Source organism: Nesoenas mayeri, assembly GCF_963082525.1.
Source record: "Nesoenas mayeri genome assembly, chromosome: 27".
Lineage (NCBI taxonomy): Eukaryota > Metazoa > Chordata > Aves > Columbiformes > Columbidae > Nesoenas > Nesoenas mayeri.
In genome coordinates this window covers 3,983,357-4,008,367 of record NC_137555.1, presented here as the reverse complement: position 1 = coordinate 4,008,367, position 25,011 = coordinate 3,983,357, and the positions used below count along the sequence as shown (strand labels likewise).

The following is a 25,011-nucleotide window of genomic DNA, read 5'->3' as shown; positions in this document are numbered from 1 at the left end:
TTGTTTTCCATTAATCATAACAGCAAATTCCCCAAATGTTCTGAAAATTTCCTGGTGACCACCTGTACCACAACTGGTTTGGAACAGCTTTTTAATTTGTTTTGTAGACTCTGGCTGTGAGAGATTTGAAAGGAGATGCTTTTATCTTTTCCCTTCTGTTTGCCACTGTGGCAGCATGTGGACAAGTCCTCTGTTTGACTTGAAGTTGGGCCAGCCTGGTGTTCGGGTTTTGGACTCTGCTTTTAAATATCAGCATCAGTCGGGTTGGTTTAACCACGTGCACCAGCACGTTTAACCGTGGGCGCCAGCGCAGCGTTTGGATTTGGGTGCTGCTGCGTCTGTGTCCGTCCCATGAGCAACAGCCGGTGCGTTCCTGGTTCAAGCGTCCATGGGATCGCAGTTACTCTTGCAGAGTTTCCGCTAAACTTGAGATGGATTCCTCATGTCCTTGTGCTCTGTTTATTCAGAGATTCCTTCACTTTGTCTTGTGGCCTCCCCTGTCTGTAGCACCAACAACTTACCTGGGAGGAGCTGGCTCTCTTTTAGCTCAGTTCAGAGAATCGCAGTCCCTTCTGGTCGGCCGTCAGGGTGATGAATCTCGGGGCACAGAGGGTTGTAATTCGATGTGTTTCTGCAGGCGAGGCAGCCCCCTGCTCATCGGAGTGCGCAGCGAGCACAAGCTCTCCACCGACCACATCCCCATCCTGTACCGGACGGGTAAGCACCAGCACCCCTCCCCAGGAGCTTCCCGAACACCCAGACCCATGGACGGGCAGACACAACCCACACTTGTGTGCTCTGGAATACATGTTACACTTTTAAACTTGCACCTGTAAATTTAACCATTATAAAAACAAGATTTTTCTTTTTAAAGTAAGTTTTTAACCACACACTATGCCACCATATACCTCGAGTTTACCTGCTGAGGGATGTGCTTCTGCTTCCCAGTGTCTGCCTGTACACCAGGTTTGTAATCAAAGCTTTAATGTCCAGTGGTTGCAAGTAAAACACATCTTAATGCAGCAGAATAGGATAAAATAGTTCAGAATCGTAAAGTTAACGGCATAATTAACTTAGATACTGATATGTGTGTGGCAGGTTGTCATTCATGGACTTGGTTGTTTTCAAGAACAAAACGGACGGTGCGGCGTGGGCCACGGGCTTTCCACTGTCACAAACCTTTCCCCCGCCCCGCCAAGAGAACTTTGGAATTTGAATGCTGTTACCCTTTGCGTGGCAATCCATATTTATGTTGTCTGTCTGTCTTTCTCTCACACGCGTGTTTTACCACCGTAGACACATAATTGTGCCCTGGCAAATGAAAAGCGGCTCAGAATTACCCTGTAATTTCCCGCTGGGCTGGTTCTCCGGACTCGCTGTGACAGTCTCGCTGCTCCTGGCAGAGCCGCTAATGATCACTCGCTGCCATGTAGCGAGAAGAACCAGTCCCAGCAAGCTGTGTCTGTGTTTACTCTTGGTTGATGCTGGATAATTAGCAGCAATCCTTAATGTATGTATGTAACACTTTTTTGTTTTCCATGGATTATCTGAAGTTTGTTTTGTTTTTCCAATTACACTTTCAGCGGTACAATCTATGGATCATTCTTTTGATGGAATATCCATAAAAATGGAGGAAGGTGCCTACCAGAGAAAATCTAATACTTGAAATTTCAGACAAATCCTCCAGTTTCTTAGAAAAGAAATCATCAATGAGGGAGATATGCATTGTGTCTTTAATATGTGGTTATTGCTTTCCATGTAGGGTAGTGAAAAAAATGGGATAATCAGAATTCCTTATTGATCATAAACTCCAAGAGCGACACAGGAAAATCCACCCATCCCGTTTCAAATATTCTGACACCGTGCTCGGCCTGTGCACAAAACTGATGACTTGGCGCAGGTTGTGCTGCGTGTTCCCTGCAGCTCTGAGTACAGGAGGAAACACTAAATTACCTTAAAATAAACCCACAGTGTTCTCAGACACGGTGAGAACTGTGGGGTGTCCTGTGTATGGACAGGAGTTGGACTCCATGATCCATGTGGGTCCCTCCAACTCAGGACATTCTGTGATTCCAGGAGCTGCTTTACCTGAATCCAAACATTTACAAGGTTTTGTTTCTTTTTACCAAATATCTCTCAAGTTAGTGTGAAGTATTTAGAGTAAAATTCTGAAGTCAGGTTAATTCCCAGGGGTTTCAAGAACCAGAGTCCTTCAGCTTTCAGTGGTACTAAGGCTTTTCCGAAAAATGGACCATATGAAATATATGGGTTAGAGAATCTTTGACTATTAATCACTGCTTCATTAGTTGTATAATGCTGACATCTGAGAACTCTTCTTACAGAAATCAAAGCTTTAATGCTGCTCAGGTAAGCCTGGCAGAATCTGTTAAGCAGCAGCTGTGCTGTAGGACCTTCGCAGAGCTGCCATGTGCTTAGGATTGTCAAAAATAGAGAGTGAGGTGGGATCAAAATATGTTCAAAATGTGTCCCCCACCCCAATTTTCCTATACCTGTGTTAATTCTCTGTGACACCTCCGGCCTTTGATTTAGAAGGGAAAAAGTTAAAAGATTACTTCTATGTTGCTTCTAAATTCTAGTAAATGGGAGGTAAGTGCTGTAGAGCAACGGCTCAGGTTATCCATAGGCAAATGGACAACGTATGGACAAATCTATAGGTAACACAATGACCATAATTGGCTGACAATACTCACGGTACCTTTTCAATCACTCCTTGGTGAGATACCTGTACAGTCCACGTGCACAAGAACGTTTCAGTTACAGCTCGGGGGGAATCTAATACAGGAAAGCAATGCAACATAATAAAGTCAATGCAGGGAAATGTTGTATTTTGAGAAACAAAATTTGCATGTTTTGGTCAAGAATGGGTGCTTCTGCTGGAGAACGGCTACTAACACCTTTGCTCTGTCCTTTCTCAACAACAAATCAGTCTGTCCTGTCTCAACAACAAAGGAATTGTTTTCCTCATTTACTGTTTTAATTGCGCAAGTGGAGGGCTCGAAGCTGTTGGCTGAGTGGAACCTTCTTCCTGAGTATCAACATGAAAGCAGTATTTTATCTGCTCGTTTTCATGGACAGAAGTACAAATTTAAACATCACGAGCTTTACTGACATCACCGAATCACATCAGTATCCAGTAGGTGAAACACGACATTAGAGTTTCTGGAATAGATATATAAGAGAGGACCTTCAATGCTGTTATTCTTCAGCAATAGTCACATTTTGCCAGATAAGCTGATTAATCCACCCCCACCCATTACCACTTGCAAATAATTCTGTTTGAGCAGTAGGTGTTTTGGTTCTCATCTGCATTCCTGATGAGCGCTGCCACTGAGAAGTATTTTCCGCAGTTAAAGAGGAGGTGGAGGATTAGAGAATATTGGGAATTGCCAGAGTACTTCAGAGAGGATCCCTAGTGAAACACCGAACTTTTAAAAAGGCTTAATACAAGTTTTTCAGACTCAGTCCTGGGTACTTCAGTACTCACGGATACTTCCTTGGCAATAGCAGACTCGCAGCAGATTGTCAGTTGTACAATTTTTGGATCAGAATGAAGTGGCTGTGTTTGATAGTTCAGGACCGAATACTTACTCATTGATTTCCTCATCTGTGTCTGAACACATTAGCTCAGCCAGAAAAACATAGGTTGGAGTTACATCTGCTGATGCTCAGTGGAACAGTGTGGGTGTGCAGGTGGCAGCTCTGAAAGGATTTCTGGAGGTTGTTGGGTGCCAGCGACTGAACATGAGCCAGTGTGTGCCCAGGTGGCCAAGAGGCCACCAGCATCCTGGCTGGTACCAGCGCTGTGTGGCCAGCAGGCCCAGGGCAGCGACCGTCCCTGTGCTGGGACCTGGGGAGGAGAAACCTCCAATCCTGGGGGCAGTTCTGGGCCCCTCAGCTCAGGGCTCAAAATGGCGGCACCAAAATCACCTCAGGGCTCAAAATGGCGGCACCAAAATCACCTCAGGGCTCAAAATGGCGGCACCAAAATCACCTCAAAACACAAAATGGCGGCCCCAGGGGTGGCGGGATCACCTCATGAAAACCCTTGAGGTGCTGGAGCGAGTTGAGAGAAGGGAACGGAGCTGGTGAGGGGCTGGAGCACAATGTGATGGAGACTGAGGGACCTGGGGGTTCAGCTGGAGAACAGGAGCTGAGGGGAGACCTTCTGATCTCTGAACTGCCTGAAAGGAGCTTGGAGCCAGGGGGGTCGGGCTCTGCTCCCCAGGAACAAGCGCCAGGAGCAGAGGAAACGGCCTCAAGTTGCACCAGGGGAGGTTGAGGTTGGATGGGGGAACAATTTCTTCCCCAAAGGGCTGTGGGGCATTGGAACAGGCTGCCCAGGGCAGTGCTGGAGTCACCATCCCTGGAGGGGTTTAAAAGGCGTTTAGACGAGGTTCTCAGGGACATGGGTTAGTGCCAGAGCTGGGTTATGGTTGGACTCTATGATCTTAAGGGTCTCTTCCAACCAGAATTATTCTGATTCCATAATTTTGCCCAGTGCTGAGAATAACTGACAAAATAAGAGCGATCCTGCTCGAATTCTCAAAGCCTTGGGAAAGTGAGTGAAACAGGAGCGCAAGAGAAATATAAAATGATAAACCGGGCAGATTCAACTGGGAAAACGTCGGTAAATGTGACTGCTCAGAAAGCAGCGTGAATTCTCTTTTCCTAGTAGATCCACCCATAAACTTTCATTTGTATTTTTACTGATATTTTCCTCTAAACTTAAAACTCTGCACCAACGTTACACTTGCAGACTTAATTCAAAAACCTTGCCAGCAAACCGAGAAAGGGCGCAATAATACGAGTGCTTGGATTCTGCCCTGCTCTGTTGTCACTGTTCAATTTACTGCGAGCGCTCCTGGTGATGAAAATAGTGCTTCATGTTGGTACCGTGCCTTGGGGCCCCTGCTTGAGGCGACTCCGCAGCCGCGTTCCAGCTGTGTTGCTCTGTGCTCTACCTGACCCGCGTGTCTTTTAGGTAAAGACAAGAAGGGGAGTTGCAACCTGTCTCGTGTTGACAGCACCACCTGCCTTTTCCCCGTTGAGGAGAAAGCTGTGGAGTACTACTTTGCTTCTGATGCGAGGTAATATTTCTATGGTATATTTTAGCATATATAAAAATATGCCACTTAAAGCTGGGGCCTTGAAGAGGAGATGGGGTGGTTGTGGTTTCTTTATGAATAATAGTACATTATGTATAAGTGGCCATTACTTTACAAACATTAACTAGTTGCCATATGCGGCCCTGAAAGAGATAGAGTTGGATTAGATGAGTTTCTGTTAAAGAACTGAACGCTCACTCTGGAATAGTGGTGTTACCCTTCTTGAAGCACATCTGTTGATAAGACTCCGGAGGTAAGTGATAGAAAACCTGAGTACTCACCTAAATTAACAGGACAGATGCTAATTATCAGGAGAATTGTGTTGATCCTCCAGGGATCTCTGCACACACGCAATTCTTTTGCCATCAAAGGCAGTTTATTTTAATCCCAGTGGAGGGAGGAAAGACTCACTTGACAGCAGCCTTCCTAGAGCTTTTGGTCTTCTTTATATTAAGGAAATGAGTACGTCTTCCAGAAATGTAAATACTGCTGTGGTTGACGTCTGGTCAGAGCATTTTGGACAGTCTGAGGACAGCTGATGTGTTCTGATTTTAGAGAGCTTTTCAGTGACTTGCCCAAGGTCAGAACAAAAGCTACTAAAATCGGGAGCTGATGTGTTTCAGTACAAATTGCCTTGTTCAGTTAAGAGAGAGTACAAACGAAAGCCTTGTCAAAGGTCTTAAACCCCACTGGTAATTCCAATATTGACGTTCCCCAAGTAAACTGCAGGCAGGGAAGGTATTCGATAGAACGTAATTCTTGGAATGCTCCTAGGTGGATCTCAAAGCACTTTACCAGGTGGCCAAGCTGTCCCCAGTTTTATAGATGGGAAAATGAGATGCAGGGAGGGACAATGGCTCATCACTGGAGAAACAAAGAGTGGATTCTGCACCTGTAGTTGAGCACCCTGTGTGCTTGGGCTCCCTGTGCTCCTGACTCCCGCTCTCTAGCTCCTAACAGTTTGATCATGTTGCTGCACATGCTGCTTTGTCTGAGGAATTCATAGTTTTTTCTTAAAGCAGGCACTGAAGTTAATAATGAGCTAGATGGAAAAAAATCCAGTTATATTGGCAGTGTGGAAATGTACTTTACAGTATTCTTCTTATTTTAAAAGAAATTCCATTGAAATGAGTAACTTTCTTGAATCTAAAGCTGTATGTTGGATTGTAAGTAGGGCTGTAGCCCTCATCTTTCTCTGGAGAATAACGTCTTGTGGCAAATGGTGTGTTCTTTTGTAGCGCTGTCATTGAGCATACCAACAGAGTGATTTTCCTTGAGGACGATGACGTAGCAGCTGTGGTCGATGGCCGTCTTTCCATCCACCGGATTAAACGCACAGCAGGCGACCACCCCGGACGCGCCGTCCAAACCCTGCAGATGGAACTTCAGCAAATTATGAAGGGTAAAAGCTTCTGGATGTCGCCTGTGGAGATGCGCAGGTCCTCCCCGGGGTCACAGAGTCGGTCAGGATGAAGACAACCTTTGGAGGTCGTCTGCTCTGGCTTAGAAGCAGGGCCCAGTAGAGCAGAGTGGTAAAGGGCCTTGTTTAGTCAAGCTTGGAATATCTCTAAGGACAGAAATCCCACAGCCTGGCTGAGCACCCGTTCCAGTGCTTTCCTACCCTCAGGGTGAAAATAATTGCCCTTACATCTAATGGGACTTGCCCTCCAGCTGCTGGCACCGTAACAAGGAGAGTTGTGGGGCTGAGGGTTTGGAGTCCTGCTCCGAGGATCCATTTTTCCCAAGGCTGATCCCCAGCAGGCTCGTCGTTCCGGATCTGAGCCTTCACTGGCACATTTTAGGAACCTGAATCTGGTGCTCTTGATGAACAGAAAAAAGATGTATCAGCTTCATAATCTCTAACTGATAACTGGCCTGTTAGTGACTCTGGTCCAATCTTTTCCCTGTATACATAGGAAAAATGTAACTTACCAGGAGGTAATTTAAAATGTTCTCATTTGGTTTGTTTCTTTCTTTCTTCAGGTAACTTCAGCTCATTTATGCAGAAGGAGATTTTTGAACAGCCAGAATCTGTCGTTAATACAATGAGAGGAAGGGTCAACTTTGATGACTACACTGGTAATTGAGATTAAACCACCTTGATTTTTGACAGCTCAGTATCTCGCAGTTATTCACAGTAATTATAGAGGAGGTGGTGACATGGGAGAGTAAAACACGCCAGTTTAAGGCGATGTGCACGTCTCACAGGCCGCAATTCCAGAATTACATGCACTGGTGGCAAGATTACTTTTGTGATGTATTTTTTGAAAAGCGGGTGATGGAGATCGTACCACACTGTGTGTTAGCACCCGTAAGCCTGAGAATTTCTGCTGCCTGCTCAGCCTAATTTTTCTGTCTAATTCTTACTTACAGTAAATCTTGGTGGATTGAAGGATCACATTAAGGAGATTCAGAGGTGTCGTCGCTTAATCCTTATCGCTTGTGGGACAAGTTATCACGCTGGAGTTGCGGTAAGTGGTCACTCTTGATCTGTGTGCCAACTGTAGCTGGAATTGAACAGCAAGCCCAGTATTGCCTGTGTCGAGCAGGTTAAGAATTGATTTGAGGTTAAGATAGAGCAAGTGCACACTGATGAATGGAGGCCTTTTGAGAGCTGCGCACGCCAGACTTTAACCATCAACAGCAATAGGAAGGAAAAGCTGAAGAACCCCAATACTTATGAAAATGTTGCCTGTGACTTTCCTTGGTATGGAGGGCTTTAAAAAACAAAACCTGCTCTGTGATTAAAGACATTTGGCAGGGGAAGAGAATGCAAGAGCAGAATGCAAGCGCTGCAGCAAGGTAGGGACTGCCGTGAGCCAAAAGGATTCCCTCCTTTGTTATTTAGGCAGACGGCGCTGGTGCCGGCGCTGATCCCTGTGCTGTCAGGATGGGGAAGAGGTTTCTCTTTGCACCTCACAGAAGTACTGGCTGTGCCTGGAGCCAGTGTGGGGTTTTGTTCCGTCAAGGCCTGACCTAATCATTGGTTAAAACGTGATGGCTGTAGATGAAGGCTTTTCAGATTGTAGCTTGGCAGCCCATAATGTTGCAATTAAAAGTACTCTGTGACTTCCCAGAGGAATCCTTTAGCTTCTCTCAGAAAAGCTGCAAAACACGGCTACGGTCACTGATTTACAAAGACCAGACAAGAAGATTTTTGTTCGTCTTGGCTGGTGCTGTAAGATAACATTAACAGTAACCCATCGACTGGCCAAAACAAGTTTCTGGCTTGGCCTGGGTACAGGGGGTGGTTTCTGAGCTCTTCAGTAATACAAGTTATAGTCTGATAGAAGGACAGCCTGTATTACCCAATATATATGTAGTATTATATAATAAGTGAGACTTACCATTTAAGAAGAGTCTCCATGTGAGGACGGAGTTGGCCTCACGGGCTTTTTGCGGTGCCAAAAGCAGGGTTGCTTTTCACAGCGGCGGCTGCGTGACTTGAGTGTGGGTAAACTGAGTAATCAAAATACAATCCAGCGCTAATTTTCACATGGTATTTTGATAGTAATATTTTCCAATGTGTGGCAACTAGGCAGCTTTTTTTTTCATACTCCAAACACTTTATTTTTTTAAAATACGATATAATATGTAACTTTCTAACATCTGTTACCAGACCCGTCAGGTTCTGGAAGAACTGACTGAATTACCTGTCATGGTTGAACTAGCCAGTGACTTCTTGGACAGAAACACCCCCGTCTTCAGAGATGATGTTTGTTTCTTCATCAGCCAGTCAGGTATGGTCTTGCTTTACCACCCACTCACTCCCTCTTTCCTGTCCATGTGCGCTGGGGAGGGAAAAGGCAGCAGGGCCAAGTGTTTGCGCCTGCCCGTAGCATTGGATCGCATGTGGTACGCGTGAGAGGAGTTGGCACACACACACCAGAGCTGGGGAGAAAATAGAGCGGTTCTCCCATCCGCCTGCGTGCTGCTGCAGGACTGAGCTGAGTCTTACATATGGTAACAGTAGTTTTGTTTCCTTTCTCCGTGAGGAAATATTCCATCAGTCAACAGATGGAAAAAATGCTACTGAGCTCTGGGTAAAGGCAGCTCCATGGTTTCTTTTGAATAGTTTTAGTTCTCTATTTAAAGCACTAACGAATACTAATCTACATGGAAGAAATGAAACTATTACAAGTATCGAAAAATACAACCACCTTGGAATGGAATATGAGATAAAAGACATACTGAAGCATAAAAAAATAAAGCGATGTATATCATACTCAAACTATTTTCAAGGACAAGCCAATACAAAACTACAATATTTTTTTCCTCTGTTGCATTTACCATTTTAAATTTTCATAACTGATTTTCAGGTCTGATACTAAAACTAGTAGTTACTTCATAGGTATAAAATACTCTTTTGGTAGCAATTTTTGATTCTCCGTATCGAATAGCTCAGAATAGCGAGGTTCAGTTTTGAGTGGGGATAATTAGATTTTGACATAACCTCTTTTATAGCAGATTTTCAAGCTCTGGCGGTGTTGGTGAGCACCATCAGCAAACAGCTCCATGGGTTTCAATGGCAGGAAGGCAGGGGGGAGCTGGTGCCATTGCATCCTCCATGCTCTCCAGCTGTCCCTGACACATCTTGTCCCCCCACCCTGCCCCAGGTGAAGTTTTATTAACCAGGAAAAGGAAGAAAGTTGTTTTGGTTAAAGAAGATACACTTGAACTCCGCCCCCCACTTCTTTTCTTTTAACCATAGCACAATAGTGACTTTTCCTTGCACCAAATACTATTAGGTTTTGTGTGTTCTGAATTTCTTTTTGGGGTTAGAACAGCGCGCTGGGGCTGAAATAACAACTAACGCCTTGACTTGTAGACATGTGCAAAGCTCTAGGATCATATTTGGGAAGTCGCTGTGCTCCTCCGTCCGCAGTGCCAGCAGTAACAACACGGGGCTCTCCATCCCTGTCTCTGCAGGTGAGACGGCGGACACTCTGATGGGTCTTCGGTACTGCAAAGAGAGAGGAGCCTTAACCGTAGGAATAACTAACACAGTCGGCAGCTCCATATCGCGAGAGACGGACTGTGGAGTCCATATCAACGCAGGGCCAGAGATCGGCGTTGCCAGTACCAAGGTAAGGCATGAGTTTCTATTCCTCATTACTATTTTTATTACCAAAACTCCCCATGACGGTGTTGGCTCTAGCACACGTCCTATTAAATGTTTTCCATTCCCTTTGACTATTGATTTTGCTATTGATTGTGTAGTTCATGACCATGTACAACACTCTTTCAAGATGAAAAAGGAAATGGAAATAACAAGGTGATAGAAAGTTTGACAGCATGTAACTGCCCTTCCTGGCACACTTTGCTGAAGAAAGTGTGATAGTAAAGCTAAACTTTCAGCAAATGGGGGAACGGTCTTTTACAGAACACCAGTATTTGTGTCCTCCTACCAGAATTATTCTGTGGTTGGTGCATCTGGCTACGTGTGATACAGTATAAAATAACTCGCTTTCCTGTGTTTCATTTTGATGAAGTGCTTCTGCATGGTGAAATCTGCTTTGATTTAGTTATATTTAGAGGCGAGATGATGTCAATCTGTTACATAAATTCAGCCAAAAACCACATTTGAGTTTAATAGTTCATTGGGGAATTTGATCATGGAAAATTCATGAGTCTCTTACAAGAAACTCTTGAGCGAGTTGTTTGTCCCTGGGTTGTTTTCACAAGGCCAGCGTTACAGTTTGGAGAAAACTGGAAATGGCATTTTCTCTCTGGTGATGCGGAGTTACCAAAGCTGTGCGTATGTGAAATACAAACTTGAAAAGATTCTGCCCTAAGCTTGTCCAGAACTTCATTTTGAGAGCATATTATAAACATCGTTAGCGTGACTGCGTGGTGCTATTTACTTGTATAACCTTCAGCTGCACCCAAACAATGTAGATCACATTCCATATCGAGCTCTGCCCGTCGGCATCACTGAAGCTTTTCTAGATTCCTTTGGAGCTATTTAAATCTTCCCCAGTGTAGCAAGATGATTGTTTGATGATTGTTTAGGAAGGGACAGAAATACCACAAACCGTCATCTTATTTCTAAGCAACTTCAATCTCAGACTGGCACCGCAGACCATTTCATAACGTTTGTCTTACAAGGGCTTCAGAGGCCAGACTTTGCAATAGCTACTTGATACTGTGCCTGAAATGGTTTTGTGAATAGAACTGCCTTAACTTGAGCATTAATTTCACTTTCCTGTGCAGATGATTTTTCCCCAAAGCCAGTGACACCAGTCACTGTGGTCTTCTAGACAAATACGGAGCTTACCAAGGCGAAGCGTTCAGAATCTGTTCTTAATCCCTGACCTTTTCAGCCGTCTTTGCGTTCCCTGTGGTCCAAAGTGATTTCAGGTCGCTGTGCTGTGGCAATGGCCAGATGAGCTTCCACTGGACGTCTCCGGTCAGTGGCTCTGTCCATCTTCAGTGTTTCAGCATCTACTTGTAGTAAAGAAGAAAATAGGTGTTGTCACAAAATAGAATTTAATAGTTGCCAAGGAATCTTAGAAACATTTCATTTTGCTTGTTGTATCTTAATCACTTGGAGTATAAGGAGGTGGTGCCATTGCACACCTCCAGATTTTTCCCTGTGAATTTCATATCTTTGGTGCTTCATTGGATTCAAAGCTGCCATTTGGTGCCACATTAAGAATAAAGTCCACAGCTGGTCTAAGGATTTGATGTAGGAGGTGACAACTGTTTGGTTAATGTTGTAATGATGTGTTTTCTCTCTCTCTCTTCCCCCCCTTATTAGGCCTATACCAGCCAGTTTGTCTCTCTGGTGATGTTTGCTCTGATGATGTGCGATGACAGAATTTCTATGCAGGAACGGCGGAAGGAAATCATGCGCGGCCTAAAGGGACTGCCAGGTGGGAAACTGCTGCTTCTATTGCGTCTTACCAAGTGAAACTCAATAGCGAGACAAACTTGAGCAGGGCCTAAACTCTGCTTGTGACAGCCCGAGGGGATCACGGGTGCAATGTGGCTTCTGCAGCAGCGTTCTCTCTGATGTCTTCACACCACTAAACTGGACTATTAAAAAATACCGACTGCGGTTTTTATGCAAGTCACAGCTATCTGTGCGTATGAAGTCTAAACAGCGTATAGTTTAGAGGCACACACACAACTGGAACTCTTCTCTTTCCTTCCAGACTTAATTAAAGAAGTGCTGAGTATGGATGATGAGATCCAGAAGCTGGCCACGGAGCTGTACCACCAGAAGTCTGTTCTCATCATGGGACGTGGCTACCATTACGCCACGTGTCTTGAGGGAGCTTTGGTAAGAGTTCTCTTTATTTCAGGCTGGTTCAAGCACACTTAGCTACGGACTGCAGGAAACAGCAAGTGGCTACAAGTTATTTTAACAGCAGCCAACAGCTCTGGCGTGTTGGCTGATATAGGGGGTCAAACAGCTCAAACTCAGCGTAATGCTGCTGAGGCTCCACTTAAAGATCCCCAGGTCTTGTCACAGCCACAGGAGGCTGGAAGGGTGTGTTTTCTGCATCTCCAGGAATGCGCAGCATCCAAAACTGAGCGTGTTGCTTTGTAAAACCTGGATACTGCAGGTTTTGACCTCTAGGGAGATTCCTGTTGTTGTAAGCGTTGCCATCACCCACTGGCGTGCAAACGCGTCCTCTTTGCGTTTGCCTGCCCGCTTCAAGACTGCGATGGCAGATGTGTGGACTGGTGGCAAATCCTAAGGCTTGGGGTGGGTTTAGTGGTAGAAGTTTTGTCTTATAATGTTTTCTTCAAAGAAAAAACACTGCTTTAAAAATTTGCTATACACAGACCAATGTCCCGCACAGGGAAAGACACAGGTCCTACGAATGACTTTTTCCCCATCCAGAAAATTAAAGAGATTACCTACATGCACTCGGAAGGGATACTGGCAGGTGAGCTGAAGCACGGCCCTCTCGCGCTGGTGGACAAACTCATGCCCGTTATCATGATCATCATGAGAGACCACACGTACGCCAAGTGCCAGAACGCGCTCCAGCAGGTCATTGCGCGGCAGGTAAGTACCTGGGAAAATCTACAGTGCATCGGAAATGTTGCTTTGAATATAAAAGCAGTTTATAGGGTGCCCAAACATTTTGCTTTAGTGTCACTGGCTGACGTGTGAATTTAATAGATGTTCTGGGTGTTTTACGTGCAATTTTTGCAACAGATTGCAGGAGCTTAGTGTGGCTTGTTTGTCTCCTAAAATATGCTGCAGGATGCTAAGCCATTTTCTTCTAAGTAAAAAGTTCTTGCTGCTGGGGCTCTGAACAGAAGAGAGACAAGACCCTTCCAGGCCCGTTTGTCATCAACATTTCTCTTTGTTGCAGGGGAGACCTGTCGTGATTTGTGATAAGGAAGACATCGAGACAATTAAGAACAACAAAAGAACAATCAAAGTTCCCCATTCGGTGGACTGTCTACAGGGGATCCTGAGCGTCATCCCCCTCCAGCTTCTGGCTTTCCACCTGGCAGTTCTCAGAGGATATGATGTGAGTACCACGTTCCTTCCCTTCCACACCTGTATTTGCTGTCTGTGGATCTGGAAAAGCCGCGTTGGGTGATGCTGGAAATCTGGGGGTTGTCTGTATCATTGCTTGAGCTCCTGGAAGGATCAGGTTCAATGGTAGAGCCAGCAGATGCTTTTGTGAGCAAAACCGGAAGGCAGTCTAGCACACCCGGCCGAGTCTTGGCAAGCTTGAGTTGGGACGTGTCTGGTTTCTGGTAAAGTGCAGCTTCTGGAGGGCTGGCAGGAAGGTAACGACCCGCAGAAGGATGTTTGAGTCTGTGTTCGGTATTTGATCTTAGTACAGACAGCGGCCTCGACCCCTTATCGCAGTGACCTAGTGTCACGTGAGCACTGTAACCGCGCAGGATAAAGAGAATGATTCTTTAGTTCTTGACAGTGGAGTCGTAACGGTTGAGGTTGATGGACTTGTTCTACACCGGTTATCCTGAATTAACATGGAAATATATTCGGTTGTTTTCAGTTTAAATGCAGAACAAACGTTCCACACGGTACAAAGTTATACACAAAGTGTGTAAATACTCACAAGCGTGTTCTTTCTCCTCCCTCTCTGCAGGTTGATTTTCCAAGAAATCTGGCCAAGTCCGTAACTGTAGAGTGAAAGATCATCTGACTCATAGGGGCAAAGGGGAATTAAATGAAAGACTTTTTTTGGTACCAAAATAACTTGATTTTAAAGACCCCTAGGTAAATCTTATTTTGGTAAATCATTGTTTCTGTATAAGATCACCGTGATTCCATTACATTAGTGATTGTCAAATTGATTCCACATGCTATGTCAATAGTTTTGGGTTTTTTTGAACAATAGGCTTCCACGAAAGATGTTAAATGGTTTTCTTTAAAGATTACTGAGTCTTCTAGGGAAGGGGCCCTCCGCTTTACTTTTAGATAATGTCATTGTTTCTTATCCAGTGTGGCTCATTCCAATTGTTGATGAGAAACCATGGAATGAATTACCTGTCATGCTCTCAGGCAGTGAAGCAGGATCCCAGAATATACAACTGGAACAAGAGCTGTTACTGGTCATGCTTGTGCAGGTATTTGAACAGCGAACAAAACTCTAAACAAGCATTTGGGGTAAATTTCTGCCTCGTGTACAAAAGGGAATTCAACTGACCGGTCACAACCTCCTGTATTTTAGGTGCGTGGTAAACGTGATAACAAAATAACGTTGCTTCAGAAGGATTTTATCTATGCCAAATACCTAGCAAGTGACAATCTCGTAGAGTTGGTTACTCGCACTGAGTAACCCCAGTGTATACCTGTAGTTGTGCCCGTGGAACTCGCCCCTCGCTGGCTCAGCATGGTGGGGAATCCTGACAGTGCTCAGCTTGTGCTCCTGGTGTGTTGTTGCTGTTGTTTAGGTTTTAAACAAGTGGAGGTCTTACTGTGTCGAGGATTTTGTCCCTTTGAGCTGAGCACTGGGGCACCATAAACACACCCTAAGGAACCAGCTTCACTTACTGCTCTGAACGTGTCACACAAAGTTCCTCAACTGGACACAAGATTCCAGGTGTGGTCTCCCCAGGGCAGAGCAGAGGGGCAGGAGAACCTCTCTGACCTACTGACCACCCCCTTCTAACCCACCCCAGGTCCCCTTGGCTTCCTGGCCACAAGGGCCCAGTGCTGGCTCATGGTCACCCTGCTGTCCCCAGGACCCCCAGCTCCCTTTCCCCTACGCTGCTCTCTAATAGGTCACTACAGCCACTACAGCATTTGCTTATGAGGCTCTGACTCCTGGCAGCTCTGCCTCTGCCTAAACATGACCAGAAGCTTTCCTGCTTCATTTGAAGGCAACACTTGTCCTTAAGGAAAACATGACGCGTGTTCAGTGCTGACAATTTGAAGAAGGTTCCTCTTCCTCCTCCTCTCAGCTTCCTTAAGAGAAGGGAAACTGTGCAAACCTTTCCCGTGGAGGAACAGAACCCAGGCAGGGTCCCCCTGCGCCCCAGCACACGGACACAAGGACCTGCAGGATCACGTCCCGTGTTCTCGTGTGAAAGAACCTGCGAGAAAATTATTTTAAGGTCTTTTTCTCTTATTCCACTCAGACGAAAAGCAGCAAGCATTGCTTTGATCTGGCCCTGTACAGATGATTGGCCGCTAGCTTAGCGAGTCTCCTAGAGCAGGATGGGAGACATCCCTGTCACATTACAGGTTGTTCTTCAGTCAAACTCCAATAACGCAGCCTGTTAAATATTTATGAAAGTTGTATACAAAGAGGACCAAAGAACAGGAGTCTACGTTAGAAATATAAGTCAAACACTCTCACATTGGGTGTAACTGTAGAGATACTGCTGAGCTATTTGGTTTTGTGCTGTGATAGACAAATCCTTATTTTTTGTAATGTAAGGCATTAAACTCATGCCAGATTGTTGACTGGCAGAAGCCGAGGTAGCGCTCACCCCGTTCTGCGAGTTGCCAGCAAACTGCCTGACGTGTATAAAGCTCCGCCTGCCAAAGCAGAGGTTTAGCTGCTCCCCGCTGGGCTGTGCGATGTTGTGATGCTCAGTATCAAAGGATGCTGCGGAGCACACTTGCTATGAAGAATTTCTCTGATGAGCATGGTAGGGAACCCGTTAAGCATCTCGTCGTTAATTGCCATGCCTGTGTGAAGTGAGAATGTATAAAGGACTCTCCTTAGCTTTCCTTACCTCATTTTTGTCTAGATGTGTTGCATTTTGATGAACAGATGATGTTTCTCTTTTCCTTAGGAAACCTTTAGAATGTCTTGTGATATTTATTAACAGCCAGTCTTCTGCTCTCCAAAATGAATGTTTTGCTTACTGAGCCAGTCAAAAATCCCTCCTTCCTAATCGAGGTGTTTAAAAATTCAGTAGCCCTGTCACTAAAATTCAGCCACAGGTAAATACAGATCAAGGCCTTTGCCATTTGGAATAGCAGCTGCCTGTATCTGCGTGCTTTTGTCAGCATTTATTTTGATTTAAGTGACTGTTTTCCTCATCTGTGTCTACAGAGGCTTAAAGGGACGCACATGCCAATAGGTCTTAGGGATAAAAGCCAGAGAACCTCAGGCTCAGCACTAATCTCAGACTAATTCTACACCACGAGTAAGGTGATTATGGGAAATGAAGTTGTACATGGAACTTACTTGTGTCAGAAGGGGCTTCCTCCCGTAGGGCTGTGCTGAAGGCCGCAGGCAGTTCTCTCCTGAGCGTATCCCAGCAGTAAGTCCCGTCCGTCTCCATATTCTCACCGAGAGCCCAAACCAGCGTTCGGTCGCTGTGTCCTCGTCAGGTGCGACAACGACCCACTGAGCGCCGTCTCCTCTTTAGTGCTGTCTTACCCAGAGCTGGTTCTGCACCAGTCTGTGAAATCTCAGCCCCTCTGTACGGAAAGAGACGAACAGTTTCCGAGCCAAGCGGGAAGGAGCTCATGGATGTGACACGACGCTCAGTTAGGAGCCTTAAGCCGAGCCTAGACGCACTAGATTTAGTAAAGCTGCAGAATGAAACATCTAGAGGCATCAGACCGACACGTTAGTGCAACAGGAGGCTTCTCTCTGCTGCCACGAGCAGCGTTCGACCGCGGGAGCAGGAGCGGGCAGCCGCGCAGCGCAGGCAGGTTTCAGTGTTTAGCTGTGGCGAATTTTAGATCCTACCTGAATGTACCAAACTCGCCTCAGCCATGGAGTCTCTCCTCCTCATCAGAATCGGGAAGAAGAAGAAACACAGTCTTTGGTTCGAATAAAAGGAAAGAAAACTATTTGCCTTCGATTCAGTTTACATAAATAGACATTTGAAGTGGCAAATCCCACCCTCCCTTCCCTTCTAGGTCTATTTGCTTGTACATATCCAGCTGGCTTGGTTTGTGGGGACCAGTCTGTATCTTGTTTCCTGTTGTGTGCTGTACGCAGAAGATGTCTTACTTTTGTCTGTAGTGTTTTATAATTTGGGTTTTGTCTTTTTGCTTACTTTTTTGTATCTCACCCTTTGAATAAAATCAAGTGCCCTACATAAAACAAACGGAATTACTGGTCTTTAGTTAAATCTGTTGAGGAATAGGGAACCCCTGTGAAACTTAAGGGTAGTGTGTACAGAGCAGAAAAACACGGGGCTTAACTCAGCTCTCCTCACCGGCGGCTTTTTGTCGTGTCTGAGATAGAATAAACTTCAGCTGCCCTTTCCTAACTGTGCTTTGCCACTAACCAAGAAGAAAGCCCATAAAATACCCGTAAGGCAGAACTGTCACTGTTACCTTTTGTACCTTAATTCTCATTTCTATCACCAGGTGAGACGAAACCGCAGTCAGCACAGCCCATACATGAGCCAGGCTTAGAGAACAGCCCTTGTGGTTTGTTTTTCAAGGAGGAGTGTGTTTGGGTGCTGTGCAGACAGGCTGCTTCGCAAGGACTAAGACACAGATGCTGAGACAGGACAATGAAGCGCATGTTCTTGTAAGAGAACAGCTGGGGGCTTAGAGGGTGTTCGTGCCTAGAAATTGCCTGGATGACTTTGTAAGTGAAATGCACAATGACAAAAGACTCTCTGAAATCCCAGCCCTCATCTGGTCCGAGCCCCTCAGGGACCTTCACCTCTCCAGGGGCAGAACATCACAACCAACCATTGCATTTCCTAGGTGACATGAGCAGTTTGGGCTTGCTCCTCTCACAAATCCCTTTCCTGTAGAAGCAGTAAAAGGTCACAATGCCACTTTTTTTAAGGCCTTGAAACAACGCACATTAGTATTGCAATAAAAGTTGGTGCCTATGCAGATGTTGGGAGCAAGACTCCGCTTCTGCTTGTTCTGGTCTGCAAAAATGGTTCTAGAGTGTATTAGAGTCATAAAGAAAAATGGGTCAAAAGAGCTCAAAGCTGCTCAGCGGGGAAGCTGAACCTCCCACGGTGACTCCAGGTCCACCACAAAGCAGAGGAGGGAGAGTCTCAGCATCACGGCGCTGTGTCCGGGAGGGACAGGGGACCCCTTTAATACATGCCAAGGCCTATGCTCAAGAGCAGGGGCGCTGTATCCTCAGGGGTAACTGTGGGACACCGCCAGGGACACTGTGAGACACTGAGTACATACATGATATGGCACATTTACCTTAAGCTAATGAAAAGAGCAGTGAGAAAAATGCGAAGGGACACATCCAGGGACCTTAGCAAGTCGGACCTGAGCTCTGGGTGCAAGAAAGCCATTGCCCTATATCCTGGTGCGCCTAAAAACAGTTAAGGGGCAAAAGACCTGCAGGCCCATTGCACAGAAACTCTTCAATCCCACATACAGTTGGCCTCACAGTCCATAGGGTACACTATAGGGACTTCTTGCTCCAGCCCCGTTTTGGGCACAAGTTTGGAAAGAGAACCGCAACGTTTTTGCCAGAGGAACAGGGAGGGGATGTTTGCCTGTAAATTGACTCCCGTTTACAGGCTGCTATTGCACAGAAACCCAGAGCAGTGGAGCTGTTCTTACACATCAGCCCCCTCGGCTGCTGTGAGATAAGCGACCGGTCCTTACACCTCAGAAAGCGGTGAAAGCTGTTTCTATTATTTCCCCCCGCAGAAAGCCGCCGGCCACCCTGGTTGCGGTGGCGTGGAGATGACACACAAAGGGAATGAACCACCCCTGCTTTGTGCAGAGAGCGGAAAGCTCAGGGCAGCGCTACCCAGGGACAGACCGACCTGCCGAGCTGGTGGGTCCTGAGCTCCTGCTGGTTTCAGCAGCAGCGCCCTTGGCATTCAGAGCGTTAATGAGGAGGATTTAGGGGCGCTGGCTTTAGTGACCGCTGATGTGCCTCCCTGGGGAACATTAACAAAGACTGTATGAGGACAGCAATTCCTCTTGGCCAGCTGCACTGTTGAGCGGTTGCCTTTCTCGTTGCCCACACACCCTCTTTGCTGGGCCGCTCTTCCAGCATGTCTTGCCACATTTCCAGCTCCTACAGCTTGGAAGACCCAACAAGCAACACGCTGCAAGAGCTCGGCTTCACCTCCCATCTCTGCTACAACAACTCCCCATGCGATCGCTGCCCCCGGGGCCGCCACAACCTGCAGCCCAGGAGCCCGTGTCGCTCTGGATCGGGCAGGAGGCATCGCTGGTCTGTCCCAGAGCAGCAAGAGGGAAAGTTCTTTGGTACCGGTTTAATGGCACAGGCGAACACACAGAGACTGCGGAGCCGGTGAGCTGGTTCACCAGAGGGACAGCCCATGCACACCTGGACAAACCAGCAGCTCCAGCTCAGACTTAAAAGCAGAGTTTCTGACCTAAAAGCTGCCTTGTGTACTTAAAAGACACTATTCCTGACCCATTTCCATGCGTTTATCAACCAACTGCAGGCATTTTAAAAAACGAAGAAGTAAAGATAGTCCACTTGCCAAGATAGTCCACTAAGTGTTGAGGAGGTTACCCAGCCTAAGAGAAAAATCAGACCCACAAATCAGACGTGCTGGGACTCCTTCCCCCCTCCTCAGTCTCATTCTTCATTGTTTAGGTCAAATAAAATATGTTCCCATGGTCCTTACAAATTCCTATGGAAACGAGTTTAAACAAACAAGCTGCTCGCCTGTGTCTGGACAGCGAGCAGCAGCATTAGCGCAGGAGCCCAAGGGCGGCGCTGAGCCCAGACACGCTGGAGACGCTCACGGTCCCGCCGCAGCTCGCAGACAATTAGGCTCCCAAGGGCTCCCGTGCAGCAGGAGACGCGTTGGGACCATGTGCAGAATGGGTGACAGCTCATCCCGAGACCCTTTTCGGCAGCAAAATCACCCTGGACAGGCAAATCCCGCAGCTCGGCTGCACCGAAGCGACACTGCAGCTCCCGCTAAGGGGAGCAATCGGCAAACCTGCACGGGACGCAGCTAAAGCCTCCCTGCTCCTCTCAGCCCCGGCGGGGTTTAAAAGGCATTGGAGGTTCTTAGGTTTAGTGCCGGAGTTGGGTTATGGTTGGACTCGATGACCCTGGGGGTCTCTTCCAACAGAAATGGTTCTATGACTTCTGTCTCTGCCCAGTCTCCCGCAGCAGAGGGTGCGTGTCCGGGGACGCGCGGGAGCCGGCAGCGGATGCGCCTGCTCTGCCCTGACTGTCTCTACACCCCAGCACCGCGGGGCTTCGGACACCGACGGCGTGGCCACCGGCTTCTCCGCTTTGGTGGCACCAGAGTCATTGCCAGGAAAGAGATGCCGCCTCTCCCCTCCAATGCCAGTGGGTGCTCGAACAAGCCTTCCTCAAGCTCACGAGTGGGTGCTTTCTAGCAGCCCACAATGGGAGAGACGCTGTCTGCCGGCACAGGATGACTCACGTTGCCCTGGCAAAGCCCAGCGAGGTGCCTGAGGTCGATTTCATAATCAAAGCTGCTCTTCAGGCCTCTGGGTCCAGCACAGCCGTGCTGGGAAAACACAGCTTGAGCTGCAAAACCTCCTCTGCAGCATGAGAGCCGTGCAGGAGCAGCACCGGACACACAGAACGGCCCCGCGGTCGCTGCCCGGGCAGCGCTGCTCGCAGCTGCGGCACGGACTCGCATTCCTTCTCGCATTTCTCGCAGCATCTCCTGTCATTGGGAAGACACACTTTGCCAAGAAATGCTGCTGAAAATTCAAATTCTCTTCTATCCAAACAGCCCCAACTGGTCCGTCCGGGGAAAACTCACGACACACGTCCCACGCCAAGACAGGTTCATGACCCTCCCGCTAATGGAACATCAAGCCTGTGCTGCCAGCCATGCTGGGGGGAATTCCACGTTGCAGAAACCTGGGAGTTACGTGTATAGGAGACAGTCCCTCAGAAACACACTGAGGAGCCACAGGTTGCTGTGCGAGTGTGCGTTACACCCCTCGCTGACTGTGTTGCTAAAGGAGAGCAGCGGTTCTCATCCCCTCCTCTCCATAGGTCTGACCTGAGTCTACAGAACAGCCACATCGTGTCACAGAATCCCAGGGTGTCAGGGGTTGGAAGGGACCTGGAAAGCTCATCCAGTGCAATCCCCCCATGGAGCAGGAACACCCAGATGAGGTTACACAGGAAGGTGTCCAGGCGGGTTGGAATGTCTGCACAGAAGGAGACTCCACAACCCCCTGGGCAGCCTGGGCCAGGCTCTGACACCCTCACCAGGAACAAGTTTCTTCTCAAATTTAAGTGGAACCTCCTGTGTTCCAGTTTGCACCCATTGCCCCTTGTCCTATCACTGGTTGTCACCGAGAAGAGCCTGGCTCCATCCTCCTGACACTCCCCCTTTAGATATCTAAACATTAAGGAGGTCGCCCCTCAGTCTCCTCCGAGCTCCAGAGAGAGTGAGACAGTCACATTGTGAACAGCGTGGGCGCCATCCCCTCTGGATCAGCTGCTGCATCCAGAAAGGGACATCTGGCCTTCCCCTTCCTCCTCTAGATTTGAAACTAGTCAGTAGATGCCACTTTGTGCAGTGTGAGGCGTCACCGAAAGGCAACCGCGGCTTCTTGGGGAGCAGCCGAGACAAAGCGAGAGCTCAAAGCTGCTCCCGAACCTGCGGCAGCTCCCGATCCGTCACATCTCTCTAGAAAACGTGCTGGATCTCAGCGCTTCACCCCTCCTGTTTGTGTCGCCACGCGTCTAAGTGGCATCACGGCAAATGCCTGCACGGAAAAGCAATAAAGCAAGTAGCTGATTTGTAGCTGTCTTCAATTTAATGTGAGCGGCTGGTTTGTAGCTGTGTAGCTGTGGTAACTGCAGCTACACTGGTCCCAGCTCCGAGGAGAACTGCTCTTGAGTAGATGTGGGTGGCTGCTATTAGCATAGGAAAAAGCTGCAGCGAGACCTGGGCGTTAACACCATGGAAACATCAGCTCCAAGACACTTTTCTCATCAGTAGGAACATTCGGTGGGGAGAAGGGCTCAGCAGCCTGGGGATGCTGTGGTCTTTGGCATTTTCTGCTTGTCTCAGTGACTCTGGAAAGCACTCTCTAAAGTTCTGTTCCAAAGGGAAATATCTGCCTTTATTCTATGGCTGGAAAAAGCACAGAGGGAGGATACAGCTGCTCCTAAGCCCACGTAGGCCGGGTGGGTGCTGCTGCCCAGCATGGGAACAGGTAGAATACCCCAAGTGAGGGGTGAGTCCCCACAGGAGTCTGGGAGCTCCTGCCCCCCACTCTTGGTACCTCCAGAGCCCTTTGCCAGGGGCCCCGTGCGAGGTCGTTTCACAGACACCAGACCTGTTTCAGTGCTGGACTTGCAGCAAATGACCCAATTTCCAGCCTGCCCTGTGGTGTTTCAACAGCGACCGTATCTCGCTGTCCCAAAAATACAATCTCTGATTCACAAACACCCGACTTCCCCCCATAGGGCTGCCCAGCTTTGCAAACTCCCACTGCGGTCCCAAAGGTGCAGAGGAGGCGGCGTCAACCTCACAAATAGGCAAGAAAGAGCAGTGGAAATAGGCTACATCACAGGCCCCTTGAGAGCAAGGATTAACCCGCCCATCACGCCGAGTTTTTCCCGTAGTATCTCAGTTACAGTGCGTAATCCCACCGAGTCTGGATTCTTATGCGGCAGACACAAAGTCCTCCTTTGTTTAAGGCCAGAATTAACACCGCAGAAAGCAGATACCCTTATCTCCAGGCTTTTCCAACCCCCGCGCTGCTCCCGCCTGGCGGAGCCCCCGTTCCCGCTGTCGGCGCAGGGCTGCGCCTCCTGTTCTCTTCACGCTGCCTCTGCTTTTTGCAGGTGGATCGCATCACCGCCTCCAGAGACTGATGCCACCGCCGCTCCGTGAGCAACTCGCCTCTGGTGCCGCGATCCGAGAGCTGCAAGGAGCAGGAGCGAGGGGGCTGAGCTGCCAGCAGCCAGAACGACGTCCCCGTGCTGCCACCTTCCCTGCCGCAATGAGCGCCGCTCTGCACAGGCAGCCCCACATTGGAGGGGTTTGCACTAAGACACAGCATCCCCCCTCCCCGGATAAGCGACAGTCGCAGATTACTTGCTGGTTGCATTTTGCACTTGCCTTGGTTTTAGGTTTTTATCAATAAAAGCCACCAAAGATGTCTTGGATTTTAAAGAGCAGCGTTCTGCTTTGGAGATGCCAGTTTGTCTTGTCTCGAATGGTTTCTGCAGCCCAAGAAACAAAGCCAAGTCCGTTACTCCCTCCCCAGCCCCTTTTCTTTCCCTGTTCAATCACAATTTTGATGGCTGAAGCCTGTGTTACTTTGACTTGAATTTCTAGCCTGCGTGGCGAGGATGTGTCTTCTTATATAGACAGCTGGACCTTTAGTCCTTGATGGTTTTGTCACCAAACCCTGGCTGGACTGCCCTGCATCCCACTTTGTGTGTTTAATACACCAGACCCGCGCAAACAAGGATAGATAGCCAAAAAAAGCCCACCACAAACCCCCCCAAACTTGCTGAAACGTCTATGGCAAGCTCCTGGGAGTGGGGAAAAAGCACCGCCTCCCATGGGATTAGATTAGAAAACCACACAAACAGTACAAGAGGCAGAGGAAGGGTGGCTTGGTGTTCACATTGCGGGGGGACGCCAAGAAATGCCTCTTGGTCCCATGTGGAACGTTGCTCAGAGCAACCGTGGGCACAGACGGGCTGAGGACAGAGCTGGAGAGCCCCGAGCTCTGGTTTGCAGAGGCATAAAGATCCCACTGCGGGTTATGGATCCCTGAAGGTATCAAGCACCAAGCCAGCCAGAATAACCCCAGACCCCACCTGGTCCCAGATCGTCGCTATCTGGCTGTTATTACCCCAGAAACAACCAGGATTCCCCCAGCTGTGAGCACTACCAGCATTTTGCACATACAGCATTCATACCCAGGACCAAAGCTCTTTTGCAAAGCGCTCAGAGCTTTGGTAACACAGATCTTGGTGAGGAAGTGAAGGAGGTGTTGGTGTGATTCGAGGCAATGGTTGGGAGCCATCACTTGCCTCCCTCTGCTCACAGCTTTTTGGAGTGAAAGATCAAGCTTTTCTGTTTTTAAATACAACCCAGGATGCTCAAATCACAGAATCACAGCGATTCTGTGAATCCAAAATACTGCTTGCAATGTTTGGCTGCCCTGGGCTGGGAGCTGCGCAGGCAATTGTGCCTCCAGATCAAGGGCACGCAATGAGACTGAAAGACACGCAGACAAAGCTCATTCTTTAGCAGACGTCAGCCTATTGCATATATTAATTACAGCAGCGTCGCAGAGGTAAATGCACTGAAAGCCAGTAGATGAGTTTTCTGCCTGACTCATAACGCTGATGTGCACGGGCACTGGGGGCTGATGTAAGACACTGCGGGAAGGGGAAAATCTTCCCGGTTGCTGCAGCACGTTTGGCTGAGGCTTTGGAGAGGGGACGTGGGGCTGGAGGAGCTCTGGTGACAGCCCAGGGTCACTGTGCCACCAGATCCCACCCGCACGTCAGCGCCAGGACGGCCA

General features: G+C 47.9%; 1 protein-coding gene across 5 annotated transcripts in view; it reads left to right on the top strand.

Moving 5' to 3' along the window:
- The window catches only part of GFPT1 (glutamine--fructose-6-phosphate transaminase 1), a 39,360-nt gene extending 15,887 nt beyond the window's left edge, over positions 1-23,473 (top strand). The window contains exons 8-20 of one of the 5 annotated variants that reach the window (XR_013923362.1): positions 638-717; positions 5,003-5,108; positions 6,365-6,528; positions 7,110-7,205; positions 7,500-7,597; positions 8,746-8,866; positions 10,056-10,213; positions 11,887-12,001; positions 12,284-12,411; positions 12,979-13,146; positions 13,460-13,621; positions 14,213-14,693; positions 23,312-23,394. Coding sequence is in view for 2 of the 5 variants with exons in the window: in XM_080360095.1 (XP_080216221.1) it covers positions 638-717; positions 5,003-5,108; positions 6,365-6,528; positions 7,110-7,205; positions 7,500-7,597; positions 8,746-8,866; positions 10,056-10,213; positions 11,887-12,001; positions 12,284-12,411; positions 12,979-13,146; positions 13,460-13,621; positions 14,213-14,257 (1,441 nt within the window). In the remaining 3 variants the exon portion in view is untranslated. Of the gene's footprint in view, positions 1-637; positions 718-5,002; positions 5,109-6,364; positions 6,529-7,109; positions 7,206-7,499; positions 7,598-8,745; positions 8,867-10,055; positions 10,214-11,886; positions 12,002-12,283; positions 12,412-12,937; positions 13,147-13,459; positions 13,622-14,212; positions 17,637-23,311 lie in introns of those variants that run through there. The other 4 variants (XR_013923363.1, XM_080360096.1, XM_080360095.1 and 1 more) reach the window with 4 other exon arrangements.
- The last annotated feature ends 1,538 nt before the right edge of the window (positions 23,474-25,011 follow it).